Consider the following 27,378-nt stretch of genomic DNA (forward strand, 5'->3'; position numbering starts at 1 on the left):
GGGGTGCAAATTACTTGCCTTGCCCCGGGTGCTGACAACCCATGCTACACCACTGCAACAGCCACCCAACCTCTGCTTAAAAACCTCCAGAGAAGGAGAATTCACCTCTTTCTGAGACAGTCCGTTCCGCTGTCAAACATGACTTTGTACTGTCAGAAAGGAACTTTTTATCACATGTGGTGGGAACGTAAAAAAGTGAAAAGCTTCTGGGAAAAGATATATAATGAGATGAAAAAGATGTTGAAATATACATTTATTAAGAAACCACAAGCATTTTTACTTGGCATTGTAGGAGATGATATTAACAGACAGGATTGTAGGTTGTTTCTATATGCAATGACAGCAGCAAGAATATTATTGGCACAAAAATGGAAGCAAGAAGAATTACCGACGAAAGAAGAATGGCTGATGAAGTTGATGGACTATGCAGAATTAGACAAATTAACAGGAAGGATTCAAAACCTGCAGGATCAGAGATTCTTAGAGGACTGGAGTAAATATATGAACTATTTGAAAAGTAATTGTGATGAACAGAGTACGCTAGTAGGATTGCAAGAAGTTTAGTAAGGTGGGTTATCTGAAATATTACAAGAAAGACTATGATAAGAGTTATTAGTTAAGGATAATTAAATGCAATATAGAAATTAAGAAATGCAGAATAAGTGATAAAGAACGGAAAATCATCAGAGGTGTTGACGGAAGTCTAAAATATTGTATAAAAAGAGAAGAAGAAGAAGAAGAGTTTGGATTTGATATCCCGCCTTTCACTCCCTTTAAGGAGTCTCAAAGCGGCTAACATTCTCCTTTCCCTTCCTCCCCCATAACAAACACTCTGTGAGGTGAGTGGGGCTGAGAGACTTCAGAGAAGTGTGACTGGCCCAAGGTCACCCAGCAGCTGCATGTGGAGGAGCAGGGAAGCGAACCCGGTTCACCAGATTACGAGGCCACCGCTCTTAACCACTGCACCACACTGGCTCATAAGATGAGAAGATATGTTGTATGACTGTTGGAACTGATATGTTTAAAAGAAAGGTATAAAAAGAAAGTTCTTCCTTAAAGTCAAACAGCTCTTCCCATAAGGAAGTTCTTCCTGATGTTTAGTCAGAATCTTTTTTCTTGCCATTTGAGTCCTCCCCTCTGGAGCAGCAGAAAACCAGCTTGCTCTGTCTTCCACCTGACAGCTCTTGAGGTCTGAATCACCTCTCCGGTTTCGCATATCCAAGGCAGTGAGTCTTGCAAGACCTACTCCCTGTCTTGCTAACCTCATTCCACCTGACTGGGCAGGGAAGGGCCTTGATTGATTGACTTCAGCTATTGAACAGTGAGTGCCAGAACAGAGAGTCCTTCAAGACCTGCTTCTCAAGATGTCTGCAGTCTCTTGGGGTGGGGTATGGTTTAAAGCTTTCTGTTGGGGTCAAGATTTAAATCTGGAGATGTGAATTTGGCTGATCATTGATTTGAATTCTTTGTATCTGTATTTTGAGACCTTATTGTGACTTAGATGGGAATTGCAATAACCCTATCGTGTACATTTTGGGGTTGTTGTTTTTTAATCTGTTGCTTGGGACTTTGTTGTTTAGTCGTTTAGTCGTGTCCGACTCTTCGTGACCCATGTACCAGAGCACGCCAGGCACTCCTGTCTTCCACTGTCTCCCGCAGTTTGGTCAGACTCATGTTTGTAGCTTTGAAGACACTATCCAACCATCTCGTCCTCTGTCGTCCCCTTCTCCTTGTGCCCTCCATCTTTCCCAACACCAGGGTCTTTTCCAGGGAGTCTTCTCTTCTCATGAGGTGGCCAAAGTAGTGGAGCCTCAGCTTCAGGATCTGTCCTTCCAGTGAGCACTCAGGGCTGATTTCCTTCAGAATGGATCGGTTTGATCTTCTTGCAGTCCATGGGACTCTCAAGAGTCTCCTCCAGCACCATAATTCAAAAGCATCAATTCTTCGGCGATCAGCCTTCTTTATGGTCCAGCTCTCACTTCCATACATCACTACTGGGAAAACCATAGCTTTTACTATACGGACCTTTGTTGGCAAGGTGATGTCTCTACTTTTTAAGATGCTGTGCTTGGGACTACTTTTGTTATATATTTCTAATTGTGCAAATCTTGTATATTGTAAACTGCCTTTAGCATGGTTTTAACTATGGAAAGGCAGCATACAAATAAATGAGACTGATTTTTCTCCAAATGTCTGTGGTGTGTTTACTTTGCCCTCTTCGAATGGTTGTCATGCTCCTTTGCATTCCAATTTCCTTCTCCTCTGCCCTCATTTGGACTATTAAGAGATGATTTTGCCCTAATTCCTTGGGGTGAATCATCCCAAGCCTGGTGTACCCAGCTCCTCTCGGAATTCCCCTAGAGGTCAGTTTAAAAGCTGCTCTGCAACAGTTTTTATATTAAGTGCCAGCCATCTAGTTCCATTTGGGTTTAAGTAAAAAGGTAAAGGGACCCCTGACCATTAGGTCCAGTCGCGGATGACTCTGGGGTTGCAGCACTCATCTCGCTTTACTGGCCGAGGGAGCTGGCATACGGCTTCCGGGTCATGTGGCCAGCATGACTAAGCCGCTTCTGGCGAACCAGAGCAGCGCACGGAAACGCTGTTTACCTTCCTGCCGGAGTGGTACCTATTTATCTACTTCCACTTTGAGGTGCTTTCAAACTGCTAGGTGGGCAGGAGCTGGGACTGAACAACGGGAACTCACCCCATCGTGGGGTTTCAAACCACCGACCTTCTGATCGGCAAGTCCTAGGCTCTGTGGTTTAACCCACAGCACCACCCGCGTCCCTCTGGGATTAAGTTGTTGTTGTTGTTGCTTAGTCGTTTAGTCGTGTCTGACTCTTCGTGACCCCATGGACCAGAACACGCCAGGCACTTTTGTCTTCCACTGCCTCCCACAGTTTGGTCAAACTCATGCTGGTAGCTTCGAGAACACTGTCCAACCATCTCGTCCTCTGTCGTCCCCTTCTCCTTGTGCCCTCCAGTCTTCTCTTCTCATGAGGTGGCCAAAGTATTGGAGCCTCAGCTTCAGGATCTGTCCTTCCAGTGAGCACTCAGGGCTGATTTCCTTCAGAATGGAGAGGTCTGATCTTCTTGCAGTCCATGGGACTCTCAAGAGTCTCCTCCAGCACCAGAATTCAAAAGCATCAATTCTTCAGCGAACAGCCTTCTTGATGGTCCAGCTCTCACTTCCATACATCACTACTGGGAAAACCATAGCTTTAACTATACGGACCTTAAGTAGCTCCCATTAATTTTGCTGGTTTGTCCCAAAACCTTCTCCAGTTGTATTGTATACAGTACCTGATTTCCAAAGTGTCAGCTGTTCTTCCCCGCTTTGTGTTGTCTGAAAATCTGAAAATCTGATAGGGATTCTCTGTACCCATTCAGGGTTGGTTGGTCAATTGGGCAGGTGGCTGGGACCAATCACCTGTCAGTCATAATGATGTCAGGTGATTGACTCCAGTCAAAGTTCAAAGAAGGTTGCTGCAACTGTCAATCAGCTGATCAGTGATTGCAGTAACCTCCTTTGAAGAAACATGGTCGGCAGCGATCAGCTGATTGCTGCAGGGAGCGCAACTGAGCCTTTGGCCTGATCCAGTAGGCGTACACTCTGGCTAAAATAAAATAATCATTGTTTGTCTGTAGGTTGGAATCCTTTTAATTTCAAGGGAAAGGTTAAATTAATTTTTGGAGGGAAGAAAACTGCATGCAAATGGAATTAAGTGTCCTGCACATTAGAAAAGCTTTGGTGTTTTAGGGGTTTTTTTGGCAATGGATGTGTAGATGTAATAAATACATAAATTCATAAACTTATGCAGTATGGCTTAATTTCTAAATAAGAGATATAGAGTTATTTTTATCTCAAAATCATATTTTGACGCTCTCACATGGAAGCTCTTTCCCTGTCAAAAGAAGTGCAGATAATTTTAGTAGCAAAAAACTAAAAATTCCTACAAAGACTCAATTCCTACAAAGCTTGACTGGCAGATGAAGATGATGGAATACTTGGAACTTGTGAAAATGACTGGGAGAATAAGAGGAAACTCAAACCAGAAGGTGTGTAAAGAATGGATAACATTTAAAGAATATCTAAAACAATATTGTGAAAATGCAAATCTCCTGACAGGTCTAGACTGAATCTTGAATATTAAGGGAAACTATAAATGTAGAAAATTTTCTGGATATGTAACAGATAGAACAGGAAATGCATAAAGGTTAAGAATATGTAGAAAGCAGAATGAGGTGAATCGGAAGTCAAACGTGTGTGTGATGTTAGACAATGTGCTGTTAGTTAATGTTTAGTTGTCATTAAGGTATTGTCTTTGTGTTGTTATATGTAAATTGTTTTGCAATAAAGTTTTTTTAAAAATCCACAAAGTGGCAGAGCTATGAGCCTAATTGGGGTGATATACAGAAGCACCCAGGATGTCTAATAAATCTAGACGGTTATAACTAGTTTGGTTATTCCTCGCAGTGGAAATTGTGGTTTTCAGTTTCCTGATGATGACATAAGATATGGAAGTTCCCCAGAGGGAAGGCCTGCGCAGGGAGCCACATGCCATTGGGCGGAGCCTTGGGGATTTATTTGCAATTCAAATGAAGGAACCACGGAGTTGCAGAGTTGAAAGGGAACCCAAGGGATCATCTAGTCCAACCCCCTTCAATGCAGGAATCGCAGCTGAAGAATCCCTGACCACCGAGGTCCCGAAAACCTCCGATTACAAACCTGCAATGAAGGAGAGTCCACCACATTTTGAGGTTGTTGAACATCTCTTGCCGCCAGAATGTTCTTTCTAATGGTTTGGTTGCAATCTCATTTCTTGTCATTTGAATCCATTGGGTTTGGGTTCTAACCTCTGGAGCAGCAGAAAACAATACAGTGATACCTCAGGTTAAGAACTTAATTCATTCTGGAGGTCCGTTCTTAACCTGAAACCGTTCTTAACCTGAAGCACCACTTTAGCTAATGAGGCCTCCCGCTGCCGCTGTGCCACCGGAGCACGATTTCTGTTCTCATCCTGAAGCAAAGTTCTTAACCCGAAGTACTATTTCTGGGTTAGCGGAGTCTGTAACCTGAAGCGTATGTAACCCGAAGTACCACTGTATTGCCCCATCTTCCATGTGACAGCCCTTCAGTTATTGAAGATGGCTAACGTGTCACCTCTGTCTTCTCATCTCCAGGCTAAAAGTACCCAACTGCCTCTAGGGTTTCCAGACCCTTGACCATCCTGGTTGTCGTCCTCTGCACAGTTTATCAAGATCCTTGTGGGTGTGAGTTGGCCGTCACAGCAGACTGAAAACATCCTCTGGAAAACTAAGATATTGTTACATGCCACCACCCCACTTTCTGAGCGGTGCAAGTTTCCAGGAATCCAGGGTCTAGGTTTCCTTTGGAAATGAGGCACAGCTGGGGATTGTGGTGTCTTTATGATAGATGGTTTATTTACACATATATGCAACCTGAGCCTGCCGTGGAGGGGGTTCAAGGCATTGTGGTCTAGTGGTTAAGAGCGGTAGATTCGTAATCTGGGGAACCGGGTTCGCGTCTCCGCTCCTCCACATGCAGCTGCTGGGTGACCTTGGGCCAGTCACACTTCTCTGAAGTCTCTCAGCCTCACTCACCTCACAGAGTGTTTGTTGTGGGGGAGGAAGGGAAAGGAGAATGTTAGCCGCTTTGAGACTCCTTCGGGTAGTGATAAAGCGGGATATCAAATCCAAACTCCTCTTCTTCTTCTACACTCCAAGAGGGTCCCATTTTTCCCATTGGATTCAAACTGTCAGCCCACACTGACCTTTCACCACCACTCCTCCAGTTTGCTGCATTTGACAGACTGACACCTCTTTTCCTTGATCAGGCCACAGCCAACCGAAATCCTAAAACTTCCTCCTAACAAAAACTCTGAGCTCAGGGAGGGGCTCTCTCCCCCCACCCACACTGTTTGCAGTTTGGCAGACAGAGTCTTTGATTTGCTGATAGCCCAACTTTCAGTCTTTCCCCCCTAATGGCCCATCTTTCAAGCGATCTTCTGAACACAGGGAGATGAAAGTCTGACTTCCAGTTTAACTCTCCAAGCACTGATTAAATTCTAACAAGTCCAGGAATGATGGGTGTCTTGCACCCACAAACGCTGGCACCCAGTGGCGTAGCGTGGGGGTGCAGGGGGGCCCGGCCACACCGGGTCCAACATCTGGGGATTAGGGTTAGGGGGCGCAAATTACTTGCCTTGCCCCGGGTGCTGACAACCCACGCTACGCCACTGCTGGCACCCACAAACTCATAACAATATTAAACCTGGACACAAGAATTTTGATCATTTAGAATCAAAACTTACTAAGAATCCCTGAGTTTCTTTCATAATGAAAAATATTTTTGTAGGCTTTCAATTCTAACCTTGGAGCAATATGTTCTCTTTCTTGCTTTTTAAATAATTGCTTTTTCCATGAGTTCCCCCCGCCTTTTTCCAAACAAGGAACTAAACTACTGTTTTCTTAGATAGATCTAAAAGATAGAAAAACCCAATGGGGTGTCCAAGGGAGCTTCTGACAACACAAAATAACAAGGAAGTGAGTCACAGGAAGTGCTAGATGCTTATGCTGGAATTTTGCTTCGTAGGACCAAAATAAGAACATAAAAAAAGGCTTGGCGCATCTAGTCCAGGTTCCTGTATCCACAGTGGCCAATCAGATGGCCCTGAAGAAGGAAGCATGGCAGCCGTTGGGATGTCGTCATCTGCTCAGTCCTGCAGCTCTTCCCTTGCCCTTGAACCTTGGAAGGATCCTGACCTCAGACTCTGTGCTTGCATCTAGCACTTCCTGCTATTAGCCCAAATACAGAGCTTATTCATTTCTTCATTGCACTTATATCCCACTTTTGTTCTCCTCCTCACGCAGAAACCCTGTGAGGTAGGCTAGGCTGAGAGACTGTGGCTGGTCCAAGGTCACCCAGTGGCTGAGTGGGGACTCGAATCCTGGTCTCCCAGGTCCTAATCTGACACTTTAACCCAGGAGTCAGCAACCTTTTTCAGCAGGGGGCCGGTCCACCGTCCCTCAGACCATGTGGTGGGCCGGTCTATATTGGGGGGGGGGATGAATGACTTCCTGTGTCCTGCAAATAACCCAGAGATGCATTTTAAATAAAAGGACACATTCCACTCATGTAAAAACACGCTGATTCCTGGACTGTCCACAAGCCGGATTGAGAAGGAGATTGGGCCGTATCTGGCCCCCGGGCCTTAGGTTGCCTACCCCTGCTTTTAACCACTGCACTGGCTTTCCCTTGTGCCCAAATATGTAAGAGCTGTTGAGCTGTGTCATCCTGTGACTATTCACTCAGAAGTGAACTATGTTCCGTGATAAATAGTAAGGAAAGCCCCCGGCCTCAGTTCTCCAAGCTGTGAAATGGGAGGCATGAAGGAGATGCCCTTTCAATGACGCAAAAGTAGAAGGGGATATCTAGAACCAAAAAATTTCCACACCAATGTCAAACTTAATTAATTAATTCATATCACAAGGCTGAAAGTATCACAAATGTGTTTACATTATCCTATACCTTATCATTTCAGTAAATTATTAAAAGACCTATTTCTCAATAAGGGCATTATCTCGTTGCCTGCCCTCTGATTCTCACCATATATGCAAGCTTAACCGTGCATACAGAGTCCCACATTTTTGTTCTCCATTCTTTCGTGGACAGTGTCCTCATTACCGCTCCCCAGTTTTGACAAATAATAACTCTGGCAGCAGTTAAGAGTTCATAGAATAATGGGGTCAAAGATGTTGCATTAATTCCCTGTCCTCTATTAGCACAGTTTCTTTAACATATCCAAACTGTAAAATTAGAAGATACACAGGTATAGCCAGTTATTCCTTCAATTTCCACTGCAATATCTTCCCAGAATTTTCTGATTTGGGGACATCTCCAGAATATCTGCTCTGTCCCAGCATTTGCAGCCTTGATACCTATGGAGCTAAAAACTGAAAGCATACATTTGGCATAAAGTGTTTGCGGGGGGGGAAACAGAATAATAATTCTGGGCTTGTGCTCTTGAGAAGCAGAGAAAAGCTTGGCTTGGGGGACAGATTCTGCATCTTGGATCAAACGTTCAGCCAGATGGTTTGTATTTTAGAGAAACCAGGCCAGAGGCCACGAACTCTCCAAGATCTGATCCCTGGAAGGAGCTGGTCTTTCTCATGGGTGGAGCTAAGATAGTTCTCCACCCCACGCAAAAGACTTTCCGGCCTTGCAGGCAAGCAAAAGTAGATTGCACAATCCGAGCTTGACAGCAGGTTCGTAGAAAAGGCAGTGGTGGAAATTCCAGGCTCAGGCCCCACCTTCTCCATGCTATAAATTTGGACAGAGGCTTCTGGAGTGAGAACCAAAGCAGAGGAGCATCAAGCAGCCTTGGATCGAGAACCACAGGTAAGGATGCCTGCATAGATTCCCCTCCCACCTGGCTCCTGGTCACAGGCATCCTCCTCTCTTGGTGGCCTGCTGAGGAGATGATGGATGGGGAGACTGCCTTTGGAGAGGATACCCAAGCTCACCTTTGCAGCCAAATCCTGAAGCTCCGTCCTCTCCACCCTGCCTGGGGCAATGGCAGCAGCCCCTTGCACCCAGATTGCCAGAGCTTGCCCCCTGCCAATTGGGGTTGCCAAGAGAAGCTTCCAGGGAATGGTCATGTCTTTCAGATACTGGCAGGTTGCCGCTCAAGAGGCAATGTGGCGTAGTGGTTAGAGCAGAGCTTTCCAAACTGTGTGTTGGCGTGTCGCGCAAACACTCCGTGTGCTCCTGCCAGGGCTGGAAAGGGGGTTGTTTAACCTCTGGTTTGCTAGGAAAACTTAATTACTGTGTCGCGAAATGATGCATGTCTAAAAGGTGCGTCACCAATATGAAAAGTTGGCAAAGGTCTGGGTTAGTGTGACGGAATAGGAGCTGGGTTCAAATCCTTCCACTCGGCTTGCTGGGCCAGCCGCTACCTCTCAACCCAACCTACCTAACAAGATTGTTGTTGTGGGGATTAAATGAGGAGGGGGGTGAACCATGTACGCCACCTTGAGCACCTTGAGTCTAAGGCAGGGGTAGGCAATCTAAGGCCCGTGGGCCGGATGCGGCCCAATCACCTTCTCAACCTGGCCCACGGATGGTGCGGGAATCAGCGTGTTTTTACATGAGTAGAACTGTGCTTTTATTTAAAATTCATCTCTGAGTTATTTGTGGGGCATAGGAATTCGTTCATTTATTTTTTTTCAAAATATAGTCCAGCCCCCCACAAGTTCTGAGGGACAGTGGACCGGCCCCCTGCTGAAAAAGTTTGCTGACCCCTGACCTAGAATATAGGATCTATGTTTACCAATAAATCATTGGAAATACTTACTAGATTTTTGGTTTTATTAATCTTTCTAAGGATTTGTTTTTCACTGGGTAGTGAACAACAACTTCCAGCAACAAAACAATTGTTCCGGCCCTGAGCTTTGGTACGTCCAAGGCCCAGCTGGCATGAGTTGCCATATTTTGAAGAGCAAAAAGGAGGACGCTATGATGACTCTCATTTTAAATACCCCTACTCTATGTAGGCTATAAAAGGGATGCGGGTGGCGCTGTGGTCTAAACCACAGAGCCTAGGACTTGCCGATCAGAAGGTCGGCGGTTCGAATCCCCGCAACAGGGTGAGTTCCCGTTGCTCGGTCCCTGCTCCTGCCCACTTAGCAGTTCGAAAGCACGTCAAAGTGCAAGTAGATAAATAGGTACCACTCCAGCGGGAAGGTAAATGGCGTTTCCGTGCGCTGCTGTGGTTCGCCAGAAGCGGCTTAGTCATGCTGACCACATGACCTGGAAGCTGTACGCTGGCTCCCTCGGCCAACAAAGCAAGATGAGCGCTGCAACCCCAGAGTTGTCCGCGACTGGACCTAAGGGTCAGGGGTCCCTTTACCTTTATGTAGGCTATAGAAGCTGTGGTATATTGCTTGGGGGGGCAGGAGGAGAGAAGAGGAAAGCAAGCCTTCAACCACCAGTTATGTTTATGTCTCAACCAGAAAGTACCGTATTTTTCACTCTATAGGACGCACCGGACCATAGAAGGGGGAGAACGGGAAAAAAAAATTTCCCTTGTTCTCCCCCTCTAAAACAAGGTGCGTTCAAGGTGCATTCACCCAAAGCCTCTGGAGCACAGCGGGAGTTCCCGCTGCACTCTGGAGGCTTCAGGCGGCTACCTTGGAAGCCTGGAGAGCGAGAGGGGTCGGTGCACACTGACCCCTCTTGCTCTCCAGGCTTCAGTGAAGGCAACGCGAAGCCTCTGGAGCATGCGGGGAGTTCCCGCTGGGCTCCAGAGGCTTGGCTTCAGGTTCCTTTCGACCTGCTCTTTGGGACTGGCGGGGGGAAGCGCTGCTTTCCCCCACCGCCAGCCCCAAAGAGCAGGTCGGGGAACAGCGAAAAGGCTGTGCACAGCCTTGCTGCTGCCCCCTGAGCTTGTGGGGCTGGCGGTGTGGGGAAGCGCTACTTTTCCCCACCGCCAGCCTCAAAGTTCCCTGAAGCGTTTGGAGCGCAGCGCGAGGTCCCGCTGTGCTCCAAAGGCTTCAGGGATAGCTTTGCGCAGCCATCCCCAAGCTAGAAGAGCGAGACGGAGCGCTCCGTCTTGCTGTTCTGGCTTGGGAACAGCCTTTCTAGCCTCTGCAGAACAGCGGGGTGAAGGCACCCCGCTGCCCTGCAGAGGCTTTGCACGCAGCCATCCCCAAGCTAGAACAGCGAGACGGAGCGCTCCGCAGTGAGACGGAGCGCTCCGCAGCGCTCCGTCTCCCTGTTCTGGCTCTGGGCTTAGCCGCGCAGCCTGCATTCGCTCTATAGGACACACACACATTTCCCCTTAATTTTTGGAAGGGGAAAAGTGAGTCCTATAGAGCGAAAAATACGTTATAACCAGAGACATTTCAGCAAATTTAAAAAATCTGGACAGAAATTTTACCCCTGAAAAAGAGGACGTGTCCTGGAAAAAGTGGGCACTTGGGAAACCCTATTCACTGTATTTTTGGTATCTATGGAAGCCACCCAGAGTGGCTGGGGAGGCCCAGCCAGATGGGCGGGGTATAAATAATAAATTATTATTATTATTATTATTATTATTATTATTATTATTATTATTATTATTATTATTCGGGGGGGGTCTGTGACCGGTGGGGCTCACCCTCGCACTTTTCCCTTTCCAGACACAACCATGGCCAGAGTCCCGGACGTGTTGCTGAGAGACATCAGGTGAGAATCTTCCGCGCTTTCCTTGCTGGGTCATCTGTACTCCTGATACCTGCGTATGCAGAGGCAGAAGGAGGGTTTTCTGTGGTGGGGTGTGATGGGTGGCCCCCTAGGAAGTCATGGAGCGCCCCACACACATCATTGCTCCTCAGCAGAGCCCTTCTCAGGGCTGACCCACTTGCTGCCTGGAACAGAGGACAAGATGCTCACAAACATCACGGCTCTGCACACAACTTGGGTGGCTGTAAAAGAGGAGTAGGGTTGTCGAGGGCTACTAGCCGTTGTCAGAGGCTGCGCTCTGCCTTCCCAGTTGGAGGTAGCAATGCTCCTGGATGCCAGTCGCTGGCAAACTGCGGGACCGCAGAGGGCTCTTGCGCTCCAAACCTGCTTGCAGGTTTCCCATAATGGGAACTACAACTAATCCAGAATGCAGCAGCTAGACTGGTTACTGGGAGCTGCCACCAAGACCACATAATACTGGTCTTGAAAGACCTACCATGGCTCCCAGTACGTTTCTGAGCACAATTCCAAGTGTTAGTGCTGACCTTTAAAGCCCTAAACGGCCTTGGTCCTGTATACCTGAAGGAGCGTCTCCACCCCCATCATTCTGCCCGGACACTGAGGTCCAGCGCCGAGGGCCTTCTGGCGGTTCCCTCACTGCGAGAAGCCAAATTACAGGGAACCAGGCAGAGGGCCTTCTCGGTAGTGGCACCCGCCCTGTGGAACGCCCTCCCACCAGATGTCAAAGAAAAGAACAATTACCAGACTTTTAGAAGACATCAGGGAAGCTTTTAATGTTTTATGCATTACTGTATTTTAATATTTTGCTGAAAGCTGCCCAGAGTGGCTGGGGAAGCCCAGCCAGATGAGCGGGGTATTAAATGATAAATTATTATTATTATTATTATTGGCATCTGGTTGGCCACTGTAAGAACAGAGTGCTGGACCAGATGGACCATTGGCCTGATCCGGCAGAATCTTCTGATGTTCTTACACAGAAGCCAAATCTACCAGCAGCTGAATCTTGCCTCCGTGCCAGCAATGGGATCGCATCCTGCACCAACCTTGAAGGCCAGGGGCTTGTGACAGAGACTCAGTCCAGGCACCCATAGCTCAGACCCCCAAGGAAACAGTGCGGAGCAGAGGCAGAGCAAGACGTTGCCTCAGGCGGAAGATGCTGGAGGGCCGAGCAGCTATGAATGCCATGCAGATGCCAGCTTGCTGCCCTCAGGGATAGGGGAGGACTGTGCCCCATCACTATCATTTGAGGTTCAGCTGTAGCTCCAGGCGGTTTCCATATTGTCCGTTGCCTTAAGCAACTAAATCTCGCGGCCCGGCCCTGACCTTGGGAGGAACAGCCTTCCTTGCCGCCTGAGACAGTTCCCTCCTCCCTCTGCCAAATTTCATGTGTACATTGCTTTGAGGGTTGTTGTTTTTTAACGATCAAGCATTGTATAAATGTTATGAAACAGGAAGGCCTTTCTTGACCTCTTCACTGCCATCTATTTTTCTGCCCCAACCCCAAGTCCGTTCTCCCATTGCGGGATTCCTGGGTACCCCTCTGAGGAGTGCCACCGTCTCTGGCATCTCCCCACCCCAACCGGTGCTGCAAGGCCCCAAGGCAGCCCTCTAGCCTTCCTAGCCCTGTTGCCACCTGGATGGGAAGAGTCACCAGCTGGCCAGGGCAGTGGTGGGCATTACCACCACTTTTTTTTCTTTAACTCCCCCTCTTTCCTTTTTCCTTTCTCCTCCTGTGATGGAACTCCTATTTGGGGACTTCCCTGGCTTTTTTCTGGCCTATGTAGGACCAGTCTGGAAAGTTAGCCTTGGTGAAGACCTGACATTTTCATCCCCCCAAAAGTTTTTGATTTGAGTTTCCATTGAAATGAGGCTGTATTTTAATTTTAATGTTTTGATGTTTTAATGTTGTATTTTAATCTTGTTTTTAAGTTGTATTTCAATCAATTTGTTTTTATACTGGGTGTTAGCAGCCCTGAGCCTGGTCTTGGCTGGGGAGGGCAGGGTATTAATAATAATAATAATAATAATAATAATAATAATAATAATAATAGTTATTATTACTGAGTCCTATCCTTAAGGGTCTGATATCTCAGAATCCAAACTCTCTTCTTCACCTCCTTCCCTGTCCCCCTTCCCTTCTAGTGAGGAAGAGATGGAGATAGAGTTCTCATTCGGCAACGAGGTAAGAAACCTTCAGCATTTTGGGGGTGGGAGGGGAAACCCCATAACACGGTGCACCCCCTTATTCGGCTCCCACTTGAGAATGGGGGTGGCTTGCAAGTCTATCAGAGTGGCTTCAATGGTACCCAGAGGGCAGGGAAGGCTTGGGGCTCAGCCCAGGAATTCGCCCTTCCAGACAGAGAGCTGTAGGCTGGCATTTTCACCTGGCATTTAAGCAGAGTGCCATAGTTAATGGCATTTAAGCTGAGTGCCATAGTCAGGCTCAGGGCCACTGTTGGGGAGGGACACAGCCCCAGATCTTTTCCGCCAGGCCCCTAGACCTCCTGCCCTCCCTCCCTCTACCCTCCCCTATGAAAAACCTTGTTCAGAATAGCGGCGTGAATGAGCTGTCGATGAAGATAACACAATGAAATTATCTTTTCTTTTCATTATAATTTTTATTGAATTTTACACAATTTTTCCAACACAATATAACAAATCCTTGGCTGTCATAGCCTCGGACTTCCATCAACCTCTTCTAATGGTTTTCTGAATTCCTTTCTAATTACCGAATTTTTCGCTCCATAAGACGCACCTGACCATGACACACCTAGTTTTTAGAAGAGGAAAACAAGAGAAAAAATATTCTGAACGAAACAGTGGATGTATGATTTTTGTGGTCCATGCTGTGGCCACAGACATGTGATCTGAAGCTGAATTTGGGGTGACCCAATGCAAAAATCCTGAGGATCCATGTGGATTCGTGCTTTGTAGGGGACCACGCATTCGCTCCATAAGACGCACAGACATTTCCTCTTACTTTTTAGGAAGAAAAAGGTGCATCTTATGGAGCGGAAAAATACGGTATGCATTTTACAACTATGCTTATTGTTTTAAATCCAACCGTATGCCAGCTAATCTTAATACTTCTCACAATAATTTGGATAGTCCTCCTTACAAAACTTCTTGCAATCCTACAAGCGATGTTAAGTAGTTACACTTGTCTTTCAAATGCAACATAAATTTCTTCCAGTCCTTTAGGAAAGGCTGGTCCCGCTGGTTTCGAATTTTCCCTGTAAGTCTTGCCAGCTCGGCGGAGTCCATCAATTTTATTTGCCACTCTTCTTTTGTTCGCATTTCTTCTTGCTTCCATCTTTGGGCTAATAGTATTCTTGCTGCAGTGGTCGCATATAAAAACAGTTTTTTATCATTTTTATGAATTTCTATACCTACCATACCCAATAAAAGAGCTTCTGGGTTTTTTTGGAAATGTCTATTTCAACATTTTTTTGATTTCGTTGTAAATCATTTCCCAGAAGTCTTTCGCTTTTTTACATTCCCACCACATGCTGTAAAACGTGCCCTCTTTTTCTTTACATTTCCAACATGTATTATTCGTTTTATACATTTTGGCTTGTTTCACCCATGTTATATACCATCTGTACATCATTTTCATTATATTTTATTTTAATGCACTGCAGGCAGTAAAGTTTATTCCTTCTCTCCATAACCTCCCCCAATCGTCTATTGGTATAGGTAAAGGTAACTGACCATTAGGTCCAGTCGTGGCCGACTCTGGGGTTGCCGCACTCATCTCGCTTTATTGGCCAAGGGAGCCGGCGTACAGCTTCCGGGTCATGTGGCCAGCATGACTAAGCCGCTTCCGGCAAACCAGAGCAGCGCACGGAAACGCCGTTTACCTTCCCGCCGGAGTGGTACCTATTTATCTACTTGCACTTTGACGTGCTTTTGAACTGCTAGGTTGGCAGGAGCAGGGACCGAGCAACGGGAGCTCACCCCATCGTGGGGATTCGAAACGCCAACCTTCTGATCGGCAAGTCTGTGGTTTAACCCACAGCGCCACCTGCATTTATTGGTATATTATGCCCTATATCTTTAGCCCAATGTCTCATTACTACAATGAAAATTTCTAAACAGCAACAATTAATAACTGCACCTTTATTCAAACCCCAGTTGGAACAGTTCAGCTGAATTAATTCAACAGAACTGATGAACTTGATCTGATGATACCAGCTTTACAGAGACTGATATACCTCCAGTGCCCCCTGCTGCCTGCTTGCCTTTTAGCATTCCGGCCCCCCAGGGAATCCCACTGTCCCACACTGTTCTGAGGGAACAAATAAAGAGGGGCGGTCCACATCTGTGGTGACCTGCTGTTGCTGCAGTGCTTACAAAAAGACAAACCTGGATATTCTGCAATCTGAAGAAAGGCTAACAATAGAATAAATAATAATAATAATAATAATAATACATATTTATTTATACCCCACCCTTCCCGGTTCAAAAACCGGGCTCAGGGCAGCTAACAACAAATTTAAAACACTTAATTGTAAAAGCAGCATAAAATACAGTATAAAAACATTAACAATAAAATTCAAAATTCAGAAATCAATTTAGGGGAAATAAGCATTAGATAATCCCTAGGGCTAGCTGGCTGAATTAGTCCAACTTGGGCCAGCGAGGAGGCTAGGGGAGAATTAGTTGTGGGGTCTCAGAGCGGGTGATCTTCATAAAAGGGGAGTGGGAGAAAAGAGAAAGGAAATAAAATATCAGGCTGAATTCAAATTAAATGCCAGACGGAATAGCTCTGCCTTACAGACCTGACGGAAGGAGGTTAAATCCTGAAGGGCCCTAGTCTCATGGGACAGAGCATTCCACCAGGTCGGAGCCATCACTGTAAAGACCCTGCCCCTCACTCCCCGTGACGGGGTGAGCTCCCATTGCTCGGTCCCTGCTCCTGCCAACCTAGCAGTTCGAAAACACGTCAAAGTGCAAGTAGATAAATAGGTACCACTCTGGCGGGAAGGTAAACGGTGTTTCCGTGCGCTTCTCTGGTTCGCCAGAAGCGGCTTAGTCATGCTGGCCACATGACCCGGAAGCTGTACGCCGGCTCCCTTGGCCAATAAAGCGAGATGAGTGCCGCAACCCCAGAGTCGGCCACGACTGGACCTAATGGTCAGGGGTCCCTTTACCTTTTTATCATATCTCCTCTTAGCCATCTTCTCCCCAAGCTTAAACATATTCAACTCCCTCAAGAGTTCCTCATAAGGAAGGAAGAGGGATTGACCTGGTTTCTTCTGAAGTTCTGGCCTAGGATGTTACTTCTGCTCCTCTGATAAGGCTGTAGCTTAGTTATCTGGTTGTAACTGCTCTTTACGTACTTAATTTCTACACATGTGTAAAGCAAAGGCTGAGAGATGCCTCTCTATATGCTTGTATAAAGTAAATGCCTTGCGGACTCCACCTTTGTGTGTTTCCCAGCGGCGGCTGTAGTTCCGGCCGCGCAAAGCTGTCTCAAACGTCACAGCTGGGTCTGGTTAGAATTACAGAGTTGGAAGGGGCACTGCAGTGGTCATCCAGCCATTCCTGTTAGATGGCTGCCCAACCTCTGTTCAAAAACCTCCAATGAAGGAAGGTCCACCACCTTCCACTGTGGAACAGCTCTTGCCACCAGAAAGTTATTCTGAATGTTTAGTTGGAATCTCTTTTCTTGTAATGGAGAGACAGTGTGGTGCAATGGTTAGGACCCTCGTACCTTCAGCACCGCCTCTCCCAGTATGCCCCGCGGAGGACCTTAAGGTCCATAAATAGCAACACCCTAGAGGTCCCTAAGGAAGTTAGATTAGCCTCAACCAGAGCCAGGGCCTTCTCAACAGTGGCTCCAGCCTGGTGGAACGCTCTGCCTCATGAGACCAGGGCCCTGCGGGATCTGATTTCTTTCCGCAGGGCCTGTAAGACAGAGTTGTTCCGCCTGGCCTCAACTTGATCCCCTTCCCCTCTTTCCTTTTTCCTTTCTCCTTCTGTGATGGAACTCCTATTTGGGGACTTCCCTAGCTTTTTTCTGGCCCAGTCTGGATAGTTGGCCTCGGTGAAGATTTGACATTTTCATCCCCAAAAAGTTTTTGATTGGAGTTTCTACTGAAATGAGGCTGCATTTTGATGTTGTATTTTAATATTGATTTTAAGTTGTATTTCAATCAATTGTTTTTATACCTGGTGTTAGCCGCCCTGAGCCCGATCTTGGCTGGGGAGGGTGGGGTATAAGTATTATTATTATTATTATTATTATTATTGTGTTTGATCTGAAAAAGGAGGGTTCCCACTTGGCCATGAACCTCTCGAGGTAACCTTGGGCCAGTCACCGTCTCTCAGCCTACGTCACAGAGTTGTTGCAGAGATTAAATAAGGAAAAAAGAGATATAAATGCAGTAAACAACAACAGCATTAGTCAGTTGAAGAAAATCCACTCCCCAACCCCCCGTGAGCCAGTAAAAGGGCCTGAGCATTCTTTTTAAAAAAAGCAAAAAAATATTGATTGTCCCCAAAAAATTTAAACAAACATAAATGTCAACCGTATTTAAACCAATTTCAGTGTATATCATTTTAACAGTTTTCCAAAACCCAATGTTCTCATACAATTAACTTAATCACTTAACATCTTTCTTTCTTTCTATTTTAGCATTAAACATATTAATTCCTAACATTACATATTTAAATCCTAAGCCTATCTGATATTTTCAAGCTTTTCCAATTAAATTAACTTAACATCTTTAAAGTTTGACCAAACTGCGGGAGGCAGTGGAAGACAGGAGTGCCTGGCGTGCTCTGGTCCAGGGGGTCACGAAGAGTCGGACACGACTAAACAACAACAACAACAACATATTTAACTAAATAGTCTTTGCATTTCATCCATTCCTCCTGGTACTCCTTCTGGCCACGGACTCTTCCAGTCAGGTCAGTTAGCTCTGAAAAATCCATCATCTTCATCTGCCATTCCTCCACTGTTGGAACTTTTTGTGTTTTCCAGTTCTTAGCTAACCAAATTCTTGCTGCAGTTGTGGCATACAAAAACAAATTTGACATCTTTCTTGAGCAATTCCAAACCTGTTGCCGTATTTTTCGCTCTATAAGATGCACCAGACCACAAGACGCACCTAGTTTTTGGAGGAGAAAAACAATATATATATATATATATATATATATATATTCTGAATCGCAAAAGCCAGAACAGCAAGAGGGATCGCTGTGCAGTGAAAGCAGCAATCCCTCTTGCTGTTCTGGCTTCTGTGATAGCTGCGCAGCCTGCATTTGCTCCATAAGATGCACACACATTTCCCCTTACTTTTTAGGAGGGAAAAAGTGAGTCTTATAGAGCAAAAAATATGGTATTCCAAGAAGGGCCTGAGCGTTCTTATCAGCAGCAGACAACAGCAGCAACCACTTCCTTCCCTCGGATGCCTGAGAGCCAAGCCCTTGGCTGGGTGTAATGGGAGCAGGCAGGAGAGAAGGGGCGAAAGCAGGGTGCTTTTGGAGGGAGCGGCAGGAGGTCTCCTCAGAATGAGAAAGGGGCTGCTCCCTTGAGCTCTTTCCATAAGGGGACATCTTGTGCTGTTTGTTCCAGGGCCCCTTTCTGACTATTCCAGCTCATTTCCCCCCTATAGATCTCCTTCTATCAGTCTGTCCAGCACGCAGCTATCCTTTCCGTTCTAGAAGATGCCGCAACCAAGCCCAGCACGCAGCCACCGAGACGGAGAAGGCCCAGCCGCAGCAGGCTGTTCACAGATGCCGACTTGAGCGAGATGCTGACCAGCAACTTGGTGGAAGGTACTGAGCTCCCTCTATTCAGCCAGTCCCAGTTTTGAGTGGCAAGGAGTTCCAAAGGATAGCAGTGCTCTAAAAGGGGATTGGATGTCCTCATGGAGGAGGAGGAAGCCATTGACAGCTACTAGCCACTACGGCCAGACTCTGGCTCCACAGTTGGAGGCAGCAGTGCTTCTGAATGTCCGTTGCTGGAAACCACAGGAGGGGAGAGGATCCTAGTGGTTAAATCCTGCTTGCTGGTTTCCTACAGGGATTTGGGTGGCCCCTGTGGGAACAGGAAGCTGGACTTAGACGGTCCATTGGGCTGATCCAGCAGGCTCTGCTTATGTTCATATATATATATATATATATATATATATATATATATATATATATATGCAGGTTTTGGTGTCCTCGGGTGTCTTCCCGTGTAAAAGTTGGGGTGTCTAGGCGACGTTTCGACGAGGTCTCACTCGTCATCTTCAGGCTGGTGCTTTCGGCTTCTTGTTACTGGAACAGAGCAGGATCTCAGTGTTTGAGTTCCTATAAATACTGTTGAGGGGGTGTGGTGTATAGCCTCCAATGTTCTGGGCAGAGAGGAAGTTCCCAGGCTAGTGTGCCTTTTCTTCTTTTGTTCCTTAATTACTTGAGGGATATCTTGAGTGATTTCTTGAGTGATATCCTGAGTACCACTTAGGTGGGTCATTAGGTGTGGATTAGTTGCTAAAGTCTTTGTGTCTTGACCTCTTGAACTTTGTGAAGAGTTTTTCTGAGAAGATGGCTGTACTGCACTTAGTTGTGCTCTGGCTTGGCTTCGTGTATAGGGGCGAGCTGTGGTTTTGTGGCCTGTGTCAGCCAGATCTGTGTAGGGATTGCAGGGGGGTGCAGCATCCGGAGGTGCCACCATGGTTTGGCTACTGGATGGTGTCTGTAATTTATCTGTGGAGAGGGTCTGGGTTTGGGTCTGGTGTGGTTGATTGGTGATAGCGTTCTGTGTGCCTCTGGATCTGGTGTCAGTTTTTGTGGGGAACAAAAGAAGAAAAGGCACACTAGCCTGGGAACTTCCTCTCTGCCCAGAACATTGGAGGCTATACACCACACCCCCTCAACAGTATTTATAGGAACTCAAACACTGAGATCCTGCTCTGTTCCAGTAACAAGAAGCCGAAAGCACCAGCCTGAAGATGACGAGTGAGACCTCGTCGAAACGTCGCCTAGACACCCCAACTTTTACACGGGAAGACACCCGAGGACACCAAAACCTGCATTCCTGTACCCGTGAAAATCTACGAAAGCATATATATATATATATATATATATATATATATGCAGGTTTTGGTGTCCTCGGGTGTCTTCCCGTGTAAAAGTTGGGGTGTCTAGGCGACGTTTCGACGAGGTCTCACTCGTCATCTTCAGGCTGGTGCTTTCGGCTTCTTGTTACTGGAACAGAGCAGGATCTCAGTGTTTGAGTTCCTATAAATACTGTTGAGGGGGTGTGGTGTATAGCCTCCAATGTTCTGGGCAGAGAGGAAGTTCCCAGGCTAGTGTGCCTTTTCTTCTTTTGTTCCTTAATTACTTGAGGGATATCCTGAGTGATTTCTTGAGTGATATCCTGAGTACCACTTAGGTGGGTCATTAGGTGTGGATTAGTTGCTAAAGTCTTTGTGTCTTGACCTCTTGAACTTTGTGAAGAGTTTTTCTGAGAAGATGGCTGTACTGCACTTAGTTGTGCTCTGGCTTGGCTTCGTGTATAGGGGCGAGCTGTGGTTTTGTGGCTTGTGTCAGCCAGATCTGTGTAGGGATTGCAGGGGGGTGCAGCATCCGGAGGTGCCTCCATGGTTTGGCTACTGGATGGTGTCTGTAATTTATCTGTGGAGAGATAAATTCCTTATATCAAGGGCACTACAGATAAAATTAGCAAAATCCTCCATAAACACAATATCAAAACAGCCTTTTGCACCAACCAAAAAATAGCCAATATCCTCAGAAACCCCAAGGATAAAATCCAGTTGGAAAACCAAGGGGTCTATGAAATACCCTGCAAAGTCTGCCCAGCCACGTACATTGGACAAACAAACAGACGAATAAATGCACGTATCGCAGAACACAAGAATGCCGTCAAAAAAGAAGAAAAAACTTCCTCTCTTTTCCAACACATGAAAGAAACAGGACACGAAATTAATTTTGCAGATTCCAAATTGCTCTTTAACATGGAACATCACCACAAGAGAATAATCATGGAAGCCATCGAGATAGAGAAACACCCTCACAACATGAACAAGCGTGACGACACATCCCGCTTGCCAGACATCTGGAAATTAGCCCTCCCCACAAAAACTGACACCAGATCCAGAGGCACACAGAACGCCATCACCAATCAACCACACCAGACCCAAACCCAGACCCTCTCCACAGATAAATTACAGACACCATCCAGTAGCCAAACCATGGAGGCACCTCCGGATGCTGCACCCCCCTGCAATCCCTACACAGATCTGGCTGACACAAGCCACAAAACCACAGCTCGCCCCTATACACGAAGCCAAGCCAGAGCACAACTAAGTGCAGTACAGCCATCTTCTCAGAAAAACTCTTCACAAAGTTCAAGAGGTCAAGACACAAAGACTTTAGCAACTAATCCACACCTAATGACCCACCTAAGTGGTACTCAGGATATCACTCAAGAAATCACTCAGGATATCCCTCAAGTAATTAAGGAACAAAAGAAGAAAAGGCACACTAGCCTGGGAACTTCCTCTCTGCCCAGAACATTGGAGGCTATACACCACACCCCCTCAACAGTATTTATAGGAACTCAAACACTGAGATCCTGCTCTGTTCCAGTAACAAGAAGCCGAAAGCACCAGCCTGAAGATGACGAGTGAGACCTCGTCGAAACGTCGCCTAGACACCCCAACTTTTACACGGGAAGACACCCGAGGACACCAAAACCTGCATTCCTGTACCCGTGAAAATCTACGAAAGCAAATATATATATATATATATATATATATAATTATTAGTTTTTTAACATACCATTTTCAACAGTAATTACACATACTTTTACATCTTATACAATTTTTTGACTTCCATCAATCCTGTCTGAAAATTTTCCAATCTAATCTCTTAGTATACATTTCTTACTTTCCCTATTACATTTAATACGCATAACCAATATCTAAATTCATTATCTAATTTGTAACATTTCATATATTTCTCCTTACAAAACTTCTTGTAATCCTACTAGTGTAATTTGTTGATTACAATTGCTTTTCAAATAGTTCGTATACTTCTTCCAATCTTCTGTAAATCTCTGTTCCCACAGGTTTCGAATCCTTCCTGTCATTTTGTCCAGTTCTGCATAGTCCATTAATTTTGCCTGCCATTCTTCTTTCATCGGAATTTCTTCTTGCTTTCTGGGCTAACAATACTCTTGCTGCTGTTGTTGCATATAAAAACAGTTTAACATCTTGTCTATTAATATCCTGACCTATAATACCAAGTAAAAATGCTTCTGGTTTTTTTTAAAAAAAACATATATTTCAAGATCTTTTTCATCTCGTTGTATATCATTTCCCAGAAGTTCTTTACTTTCTTACACTCCCACCACATATGATAAAATGTTCCTTCTGGCTCTGCTTATGTTCTTATGCAAGTTCCCACACGGCCATAGGTGACATTAGCCCCACCTAATGCGGGTGGCGCTGTGGGTTAAACTACAGAGCCTAGGACATGCCAATCAGAAGGTCGGCAGTTCAAATCCCCACGACAGGGTGAGCTCCCGTTGCTCGGTCCCAGCTCCTGCCCAGCTAGCAGTTTGAAAGCACATCAAAGTGCAAGTAGATAAATAGGTACCTCTCTGGTGGGAAGGTAAACGGCGTTTCCGTGCGCTGCTCTGGTTTGCCATAAGCGGCTTAGTCATGCTGGCCACATGACCCGGAAGCTGTACGCCGGCTCCCTCGGCCAATAAAGTGAGATGAGCGCCACAACCCCAGAGTCAGTCACGACTGGACCTAATGGTCAGGGGTCCCTTTACCTTTACCTAACCTACCTCACAGGTAAACATGAGCTGGCAGAGAACCATGTGTACCAATCCGAGGTCTTTAGAGGATAAAGATGTGTTAAGATTGGGAGAATATCGCTTCCACCAGAAGGAGCGTCAAGAGGATTGTTCTGGAAGGGTTGTGACAAGAGCTTCCAAGTCTTGCTGGCCTCTCCCTTGTGCTGACCATAATGCTCCCTGTTCCCTCTTGCATGTCCAGGTCCATCTTCCTTTGCTGAAGCCAGACTTGTGTCTTCAGGGCTTCCGTCTGCTTACACCTATGCCAAGGTGGAAAGGTGGACCATCCAAGACTTTGACAACAAGTGCTTTTTCCTGGACGGGACCCCAGGGCAGCCCAAGCTCCTTGCCTTGCATTTACAAGCCAGCGAAAAGCCAGGTAAGGAACCATGTAAGCGTAGAGCTGGAAGGGACCCACCAGGGTCATCTAGTCCAACCCCCTGCAAAGCTAAATACAGTGGTGCCTCGCAAGACGAAAAGAATCCGTTCCGTGAGTCTCTTCGTCTTGCGGTTTTTTCGTCTTGCGAAGCAAGCCCATTAGCGGATTAGCGCTATTAGCGGATTAGCGGGCTTAGCGGATCAGCTGGTAAGCAGCTTAGCGGGCTTAGCGGATCAGCTGGTAAGCAGCTTAGCGGATGAGCTGTTAAGCGGCTTAGCGGATCAGCTGTTAAGCGGCTTAGCAGATCAGCTGTTAAGTGGCTTAGCGGCTTAGCTGATAAGCGGCTTAGCGGATCAGCTGATAAGCGGCTTAGTGGCTTGGGGAAAAGGGGGAAGGGGGGGAACCCGCAGGAACTCGCAAGACATTTTCGTCTTGCGAAGCAAGCCCATAGGAAATTCGTTTTGCGAAGCACCTCCAAGACGGAAAACCCTTTCGTCTAGCGAGTTTTCCGTCTTGCGAGGCATTCGTTTTGCGGGGCACCACTGTAATCTCTCACTGATGGCCATCCAACCTCTGCTTTAAAATCTCCAATGAAGGAGAATCTGCCACCTTCCAAGGGAGTCCAGTTGCACTGTGCAATGGCTCTTACCGGCAGAACGTTCTTCCTAACATCTACTCAGAATCTCCTTCCTCGACATTTCAACCCATTGGTCTGGGTTCTGCCTTCTGGAGCAGCAGAAGACAAGCTGGCTCCATCTTCTGTGAGACAGCCCTTCAGATATTTCAAAGTGCCAGCACGCCACCTCTCCATCTTCCCTCATACACCAGCCTCCCTCCTTTGTCCAGCCAAGCACCACTGTAGGGCGAGTTATAGACGCTCCAAGGCATCTGGAGGGTGCCAGGGTGTGGCAGGCTGGCCAATGTCCATGCTGGGTCTGTCTCCAATGGTCTCCAACAGTTTGGTCAATGAAAGATAGGGAAACAATAAGAGGATCTTCTCTGTGCTAGCTCCCAGTTTGTGGCATGCCCAGCCTCCTTATGGCATATATTTCGATGTCATGGCAAGGTACATCTTTTTGCAGGCGGAGGGCGAGATCAGAACATCCCTGGCATCTAATGCTTACGTATCAGGTCTGGGGTCAGCAAACTTTTTCAGCAGGGGGCTGGTCCACTGTCCTTCAGACCTTGTGGAAATGAACAAATTCCTATGCCCCACAAATAAGCCAGAGATGCATTTTAAATACAGTGGTACCTCGGGTTACATATGGTTCAGGTTACATACACTTCAGGTTACAGACTCCGCTAACCCAGAAATAGTACCTCGGGTTAAGAACTTTGCTTCAGGATGAAAACAGAAATTGTGCTCCAGCGGCGTGGCAGCAGCAGGAGGCCCCATTAGCTAAAGTGGTGCTTCAGGTTAAGAACAGTTTCAAGTTAAGAACGGACCTCCGGAACGAATTAAGTACTTAACCCAAGGTACCACTGTACAGTCATACCTCGGGATGAATACGCGTCCGCTTAAATATTTTCGGGTTGCGTTCCGTGGCAACCCGGAAGTAATGGAGCTCATTACTTCTGGGTTTTGCCGCATGTGCAGAGGCTCAAAATGAAGTCATGCGCATGCGCATAAGTGGCGAAATGCGACCCGCGCAGACGCACAGTCGCATCTTACGGTCGCTTCAGGATGCGAATGGGGCTCCGGGACGGATCCTGTTTGCATCCAGTGGTAACACTGTAAAAGCACACATTCTACTCATGTAAAAACACCAGGCAGGCCCCACAAATAACCCAGAGATGCATTTTAAATAAAAGAACACATTCTACTCATGTAAAAACATGCTGATTCCCAGACCGTCCACGGGCCGGATTTAGAAGGCAATTGGGCCTTATCCAGGCCCCGGGCCTTAGTTTGCCTACCCATGCATTAGGTGGTTCAAATGTACCAAGTTGCATGGGACCCACTAAGCGATTTATAAATGTTCATAAATATAATGAAACAGGGGAAATCTAGTAGGACCTCTTTCTTGAGCTGTGAAAGTCTGCTGACCTGGGTCACATGAAAAAGTATCCCAATAGAGCGATACGGCCTGCTTGTCATTTTAAGGGGTGCATTTCAAGTCACCCCTCTAGACGTTTCAGCAGGGAATCGGTGAGGACATCAGCTAGGGGGAGAGGCAGACCAGAAACCCACCCTGTGCCTGATCTATGATTCTGTGTCCTGGAAGCGCACACCCAGGAACAGGGGGCTTGGGGAGACATAGCCAAAGCTCAAGCCCCCTCCCTCTGCAAGAGTTCTGGCCTTGAGCTCATCAGAACTGAGGCAGAATTTGCCCTTTGGTTTCTTCCCAGTGAAACTGGACCTGCGTTTCTATCGCTCACCGCTGGGCAGCGATGCCAACTCTGGGCAGCTGGTCGCTCTGGACATTGTCGACAGCAAGCTGTACTTGACGTGCGTCAAGGAGGGAGATGGCTGCCGCCTACAGCTGGAGGTGAGTAGATTAGTGAGTAGGAGGTGAGCAGTAGGGCTCCAGAGCCTCCCACAAAATGCATGGGGCTCCTCAGCATAGCTGTCAACCGTCCCTTATTTGGTGGGAAACTCCCTTATCCCAGTGCTGTGTCCCGCTGCTGTCCCTTATTGATGATGTCCCTTAAATTTCCCAGGTTTCAAAGGAAGCAGCTCCTCTCCCTCCCTCCCTCCCTGCCGGCCAGGAGGAGGGAGGCTCCAACTGTGTTGCTTGGCTGTGTTGCTCACCCAATAAGGAGTCAAAGAACGACTTGGGGGTGGAGCTGGCATGCCTTGTGCCGATCAAATCGGCCGCATTGCCTGGGGACTCACCTTTGCTCAGCGCTTCCCAGCGGAGAGGTGACGGTGGTTTTCCTTGCTGCATCCCCTTTGCCGGGTTGCTGCACTGTGGGAACCACCGCTTGAGGCTTTGTTTGGCTGCTGGCTGGGCTTTCTGCCTTTGGCTTGGAGGGGCTCAGAAGCTGAACATACCTGTGCCTGGAAAATCCCTTATTTTGGCTGCTGATCCCTTATTTTCGAGGCTGCTGGTCCCTTGTTTTCAAATCTGTAAGTTGACAGCTATGCTCCTCAGGCAGCTCTGTGTGGCCCCCAAGACTCTGGCTGTGTTTGCTGGGGAGTGTGGCAGCCCCCTGACCGCTCTCTCTTTCCTCTAGGAAGCGGAGAAGCCCCTGAAGGAAATCTCTGGAGACAACCAGAAGTACCTTTTTTATTACAAGCCCACCAGCCCAGCGAGCGAAACCTTTACTTTCCAGTCCCTGGTCTGTCCCGGGTGGTACATGGCCACCCCAAACGATAACGGCTACGTACAGATGCACAACGCCATCGGAGAACGCTTCTACACAGACTTTCATTTATTTTAACAACCATTAATGTTTGCAGCCACAGTGGTATGTTGGTTGGTTGCTTGGTTATCTTTTTAGGCTGCCTGAATTTCTCAGGGGCCACGTATGTACCACGTACAGAAATCCCAATTCCTGTTATATGTTATACTATTGTTAAATGTTATACTATTTATTTATTTATTTATTTGTCTATTTAGTTATTTATTTATTTGTTTATTTCATAAAATTTATACACTGCTTGATTGTAAAAAAAAAACAACTCTCGGAGCAGTTTTTGTCAACGTGATTTTTATCATGTATATACTGTACAGTGGTGCCCCGCAAGACGAACGCCTCGCAAGACGAAAAACCCACTAGACGAAAGGGTTTTCCGTTTTGGAGGCGCTTCGTAAAACGAATTCCCCTATGGGGTTGCTTCGCAAGACGAAAAAAATCTTGCATCCCCCCGCGGTTTTGTTCCGCTTTTTCCGCCCTTTTCTTAAGCCGCTAAGCCGCTTATCAGCTGTTCCGCTGATAAGCCGCTTAACAGCTGATCGCTGGAAGCCG

General features: G+C 46.8%; 1 protein-coding gene and 1 long non-coding RNA gene across 3 annotated transcripts in view; both read left to right on the forward strand.

Moving 5' to 3' along the window:
- Positions 1–27,378, forward strand: part of LOC309376583 — a 181,367-nt gene that overhangs the window by 121,185 nt on the left and 32,804 nt on the right. The gene's annotated exons all lie outside the window — the stretch shown is intronic.
- Positions 7,965–26,962, forward strand: LOC309376569 (interleukin-1 receptor antagonist protein-like). 2 transcript variants are annotated; one of them, XM_081923016.1, is made up of 7 exons: positions 7,965–8,422; positions 11,203–11,248; positions 13,409–13,448; positions 18,889–19,051; positions 23,290–23,466; positions 25,816–25,955; positions 26,648–26,793. In XM_081923016.1, exons 2-7 carry the CDS (start codon positions 11,211–11,213, stop codon positions 26,660–26,662), a joined length of 573 nt encoding a protein of 190 aa, XP_081779142.1. In that variant the 5' UTR covers positions 7,965–8,422; positions 11,203–11,210; the 3' UTR covers positions 26,663–26,793. The 2 variants fall into 2 exon arrangements, with proteins under 2 accessions (XP_081779142.1, XP_081779141.1); XM_081923015.1 differs by having other exon boundaries at positions 7,977–8,422; positions 26,644–26,962.

This window comes from Podarcis melisellensis, assembly GCF_964234715.1.
Source record: "Podarcis melisellensis genome assembly, chromosome: 8".
NCBI lineage: Eukaryota > Metazoa > Chordata > Lepidosauria > Squamata > Lacertidae > Podarcis > Podarcis melisellensis.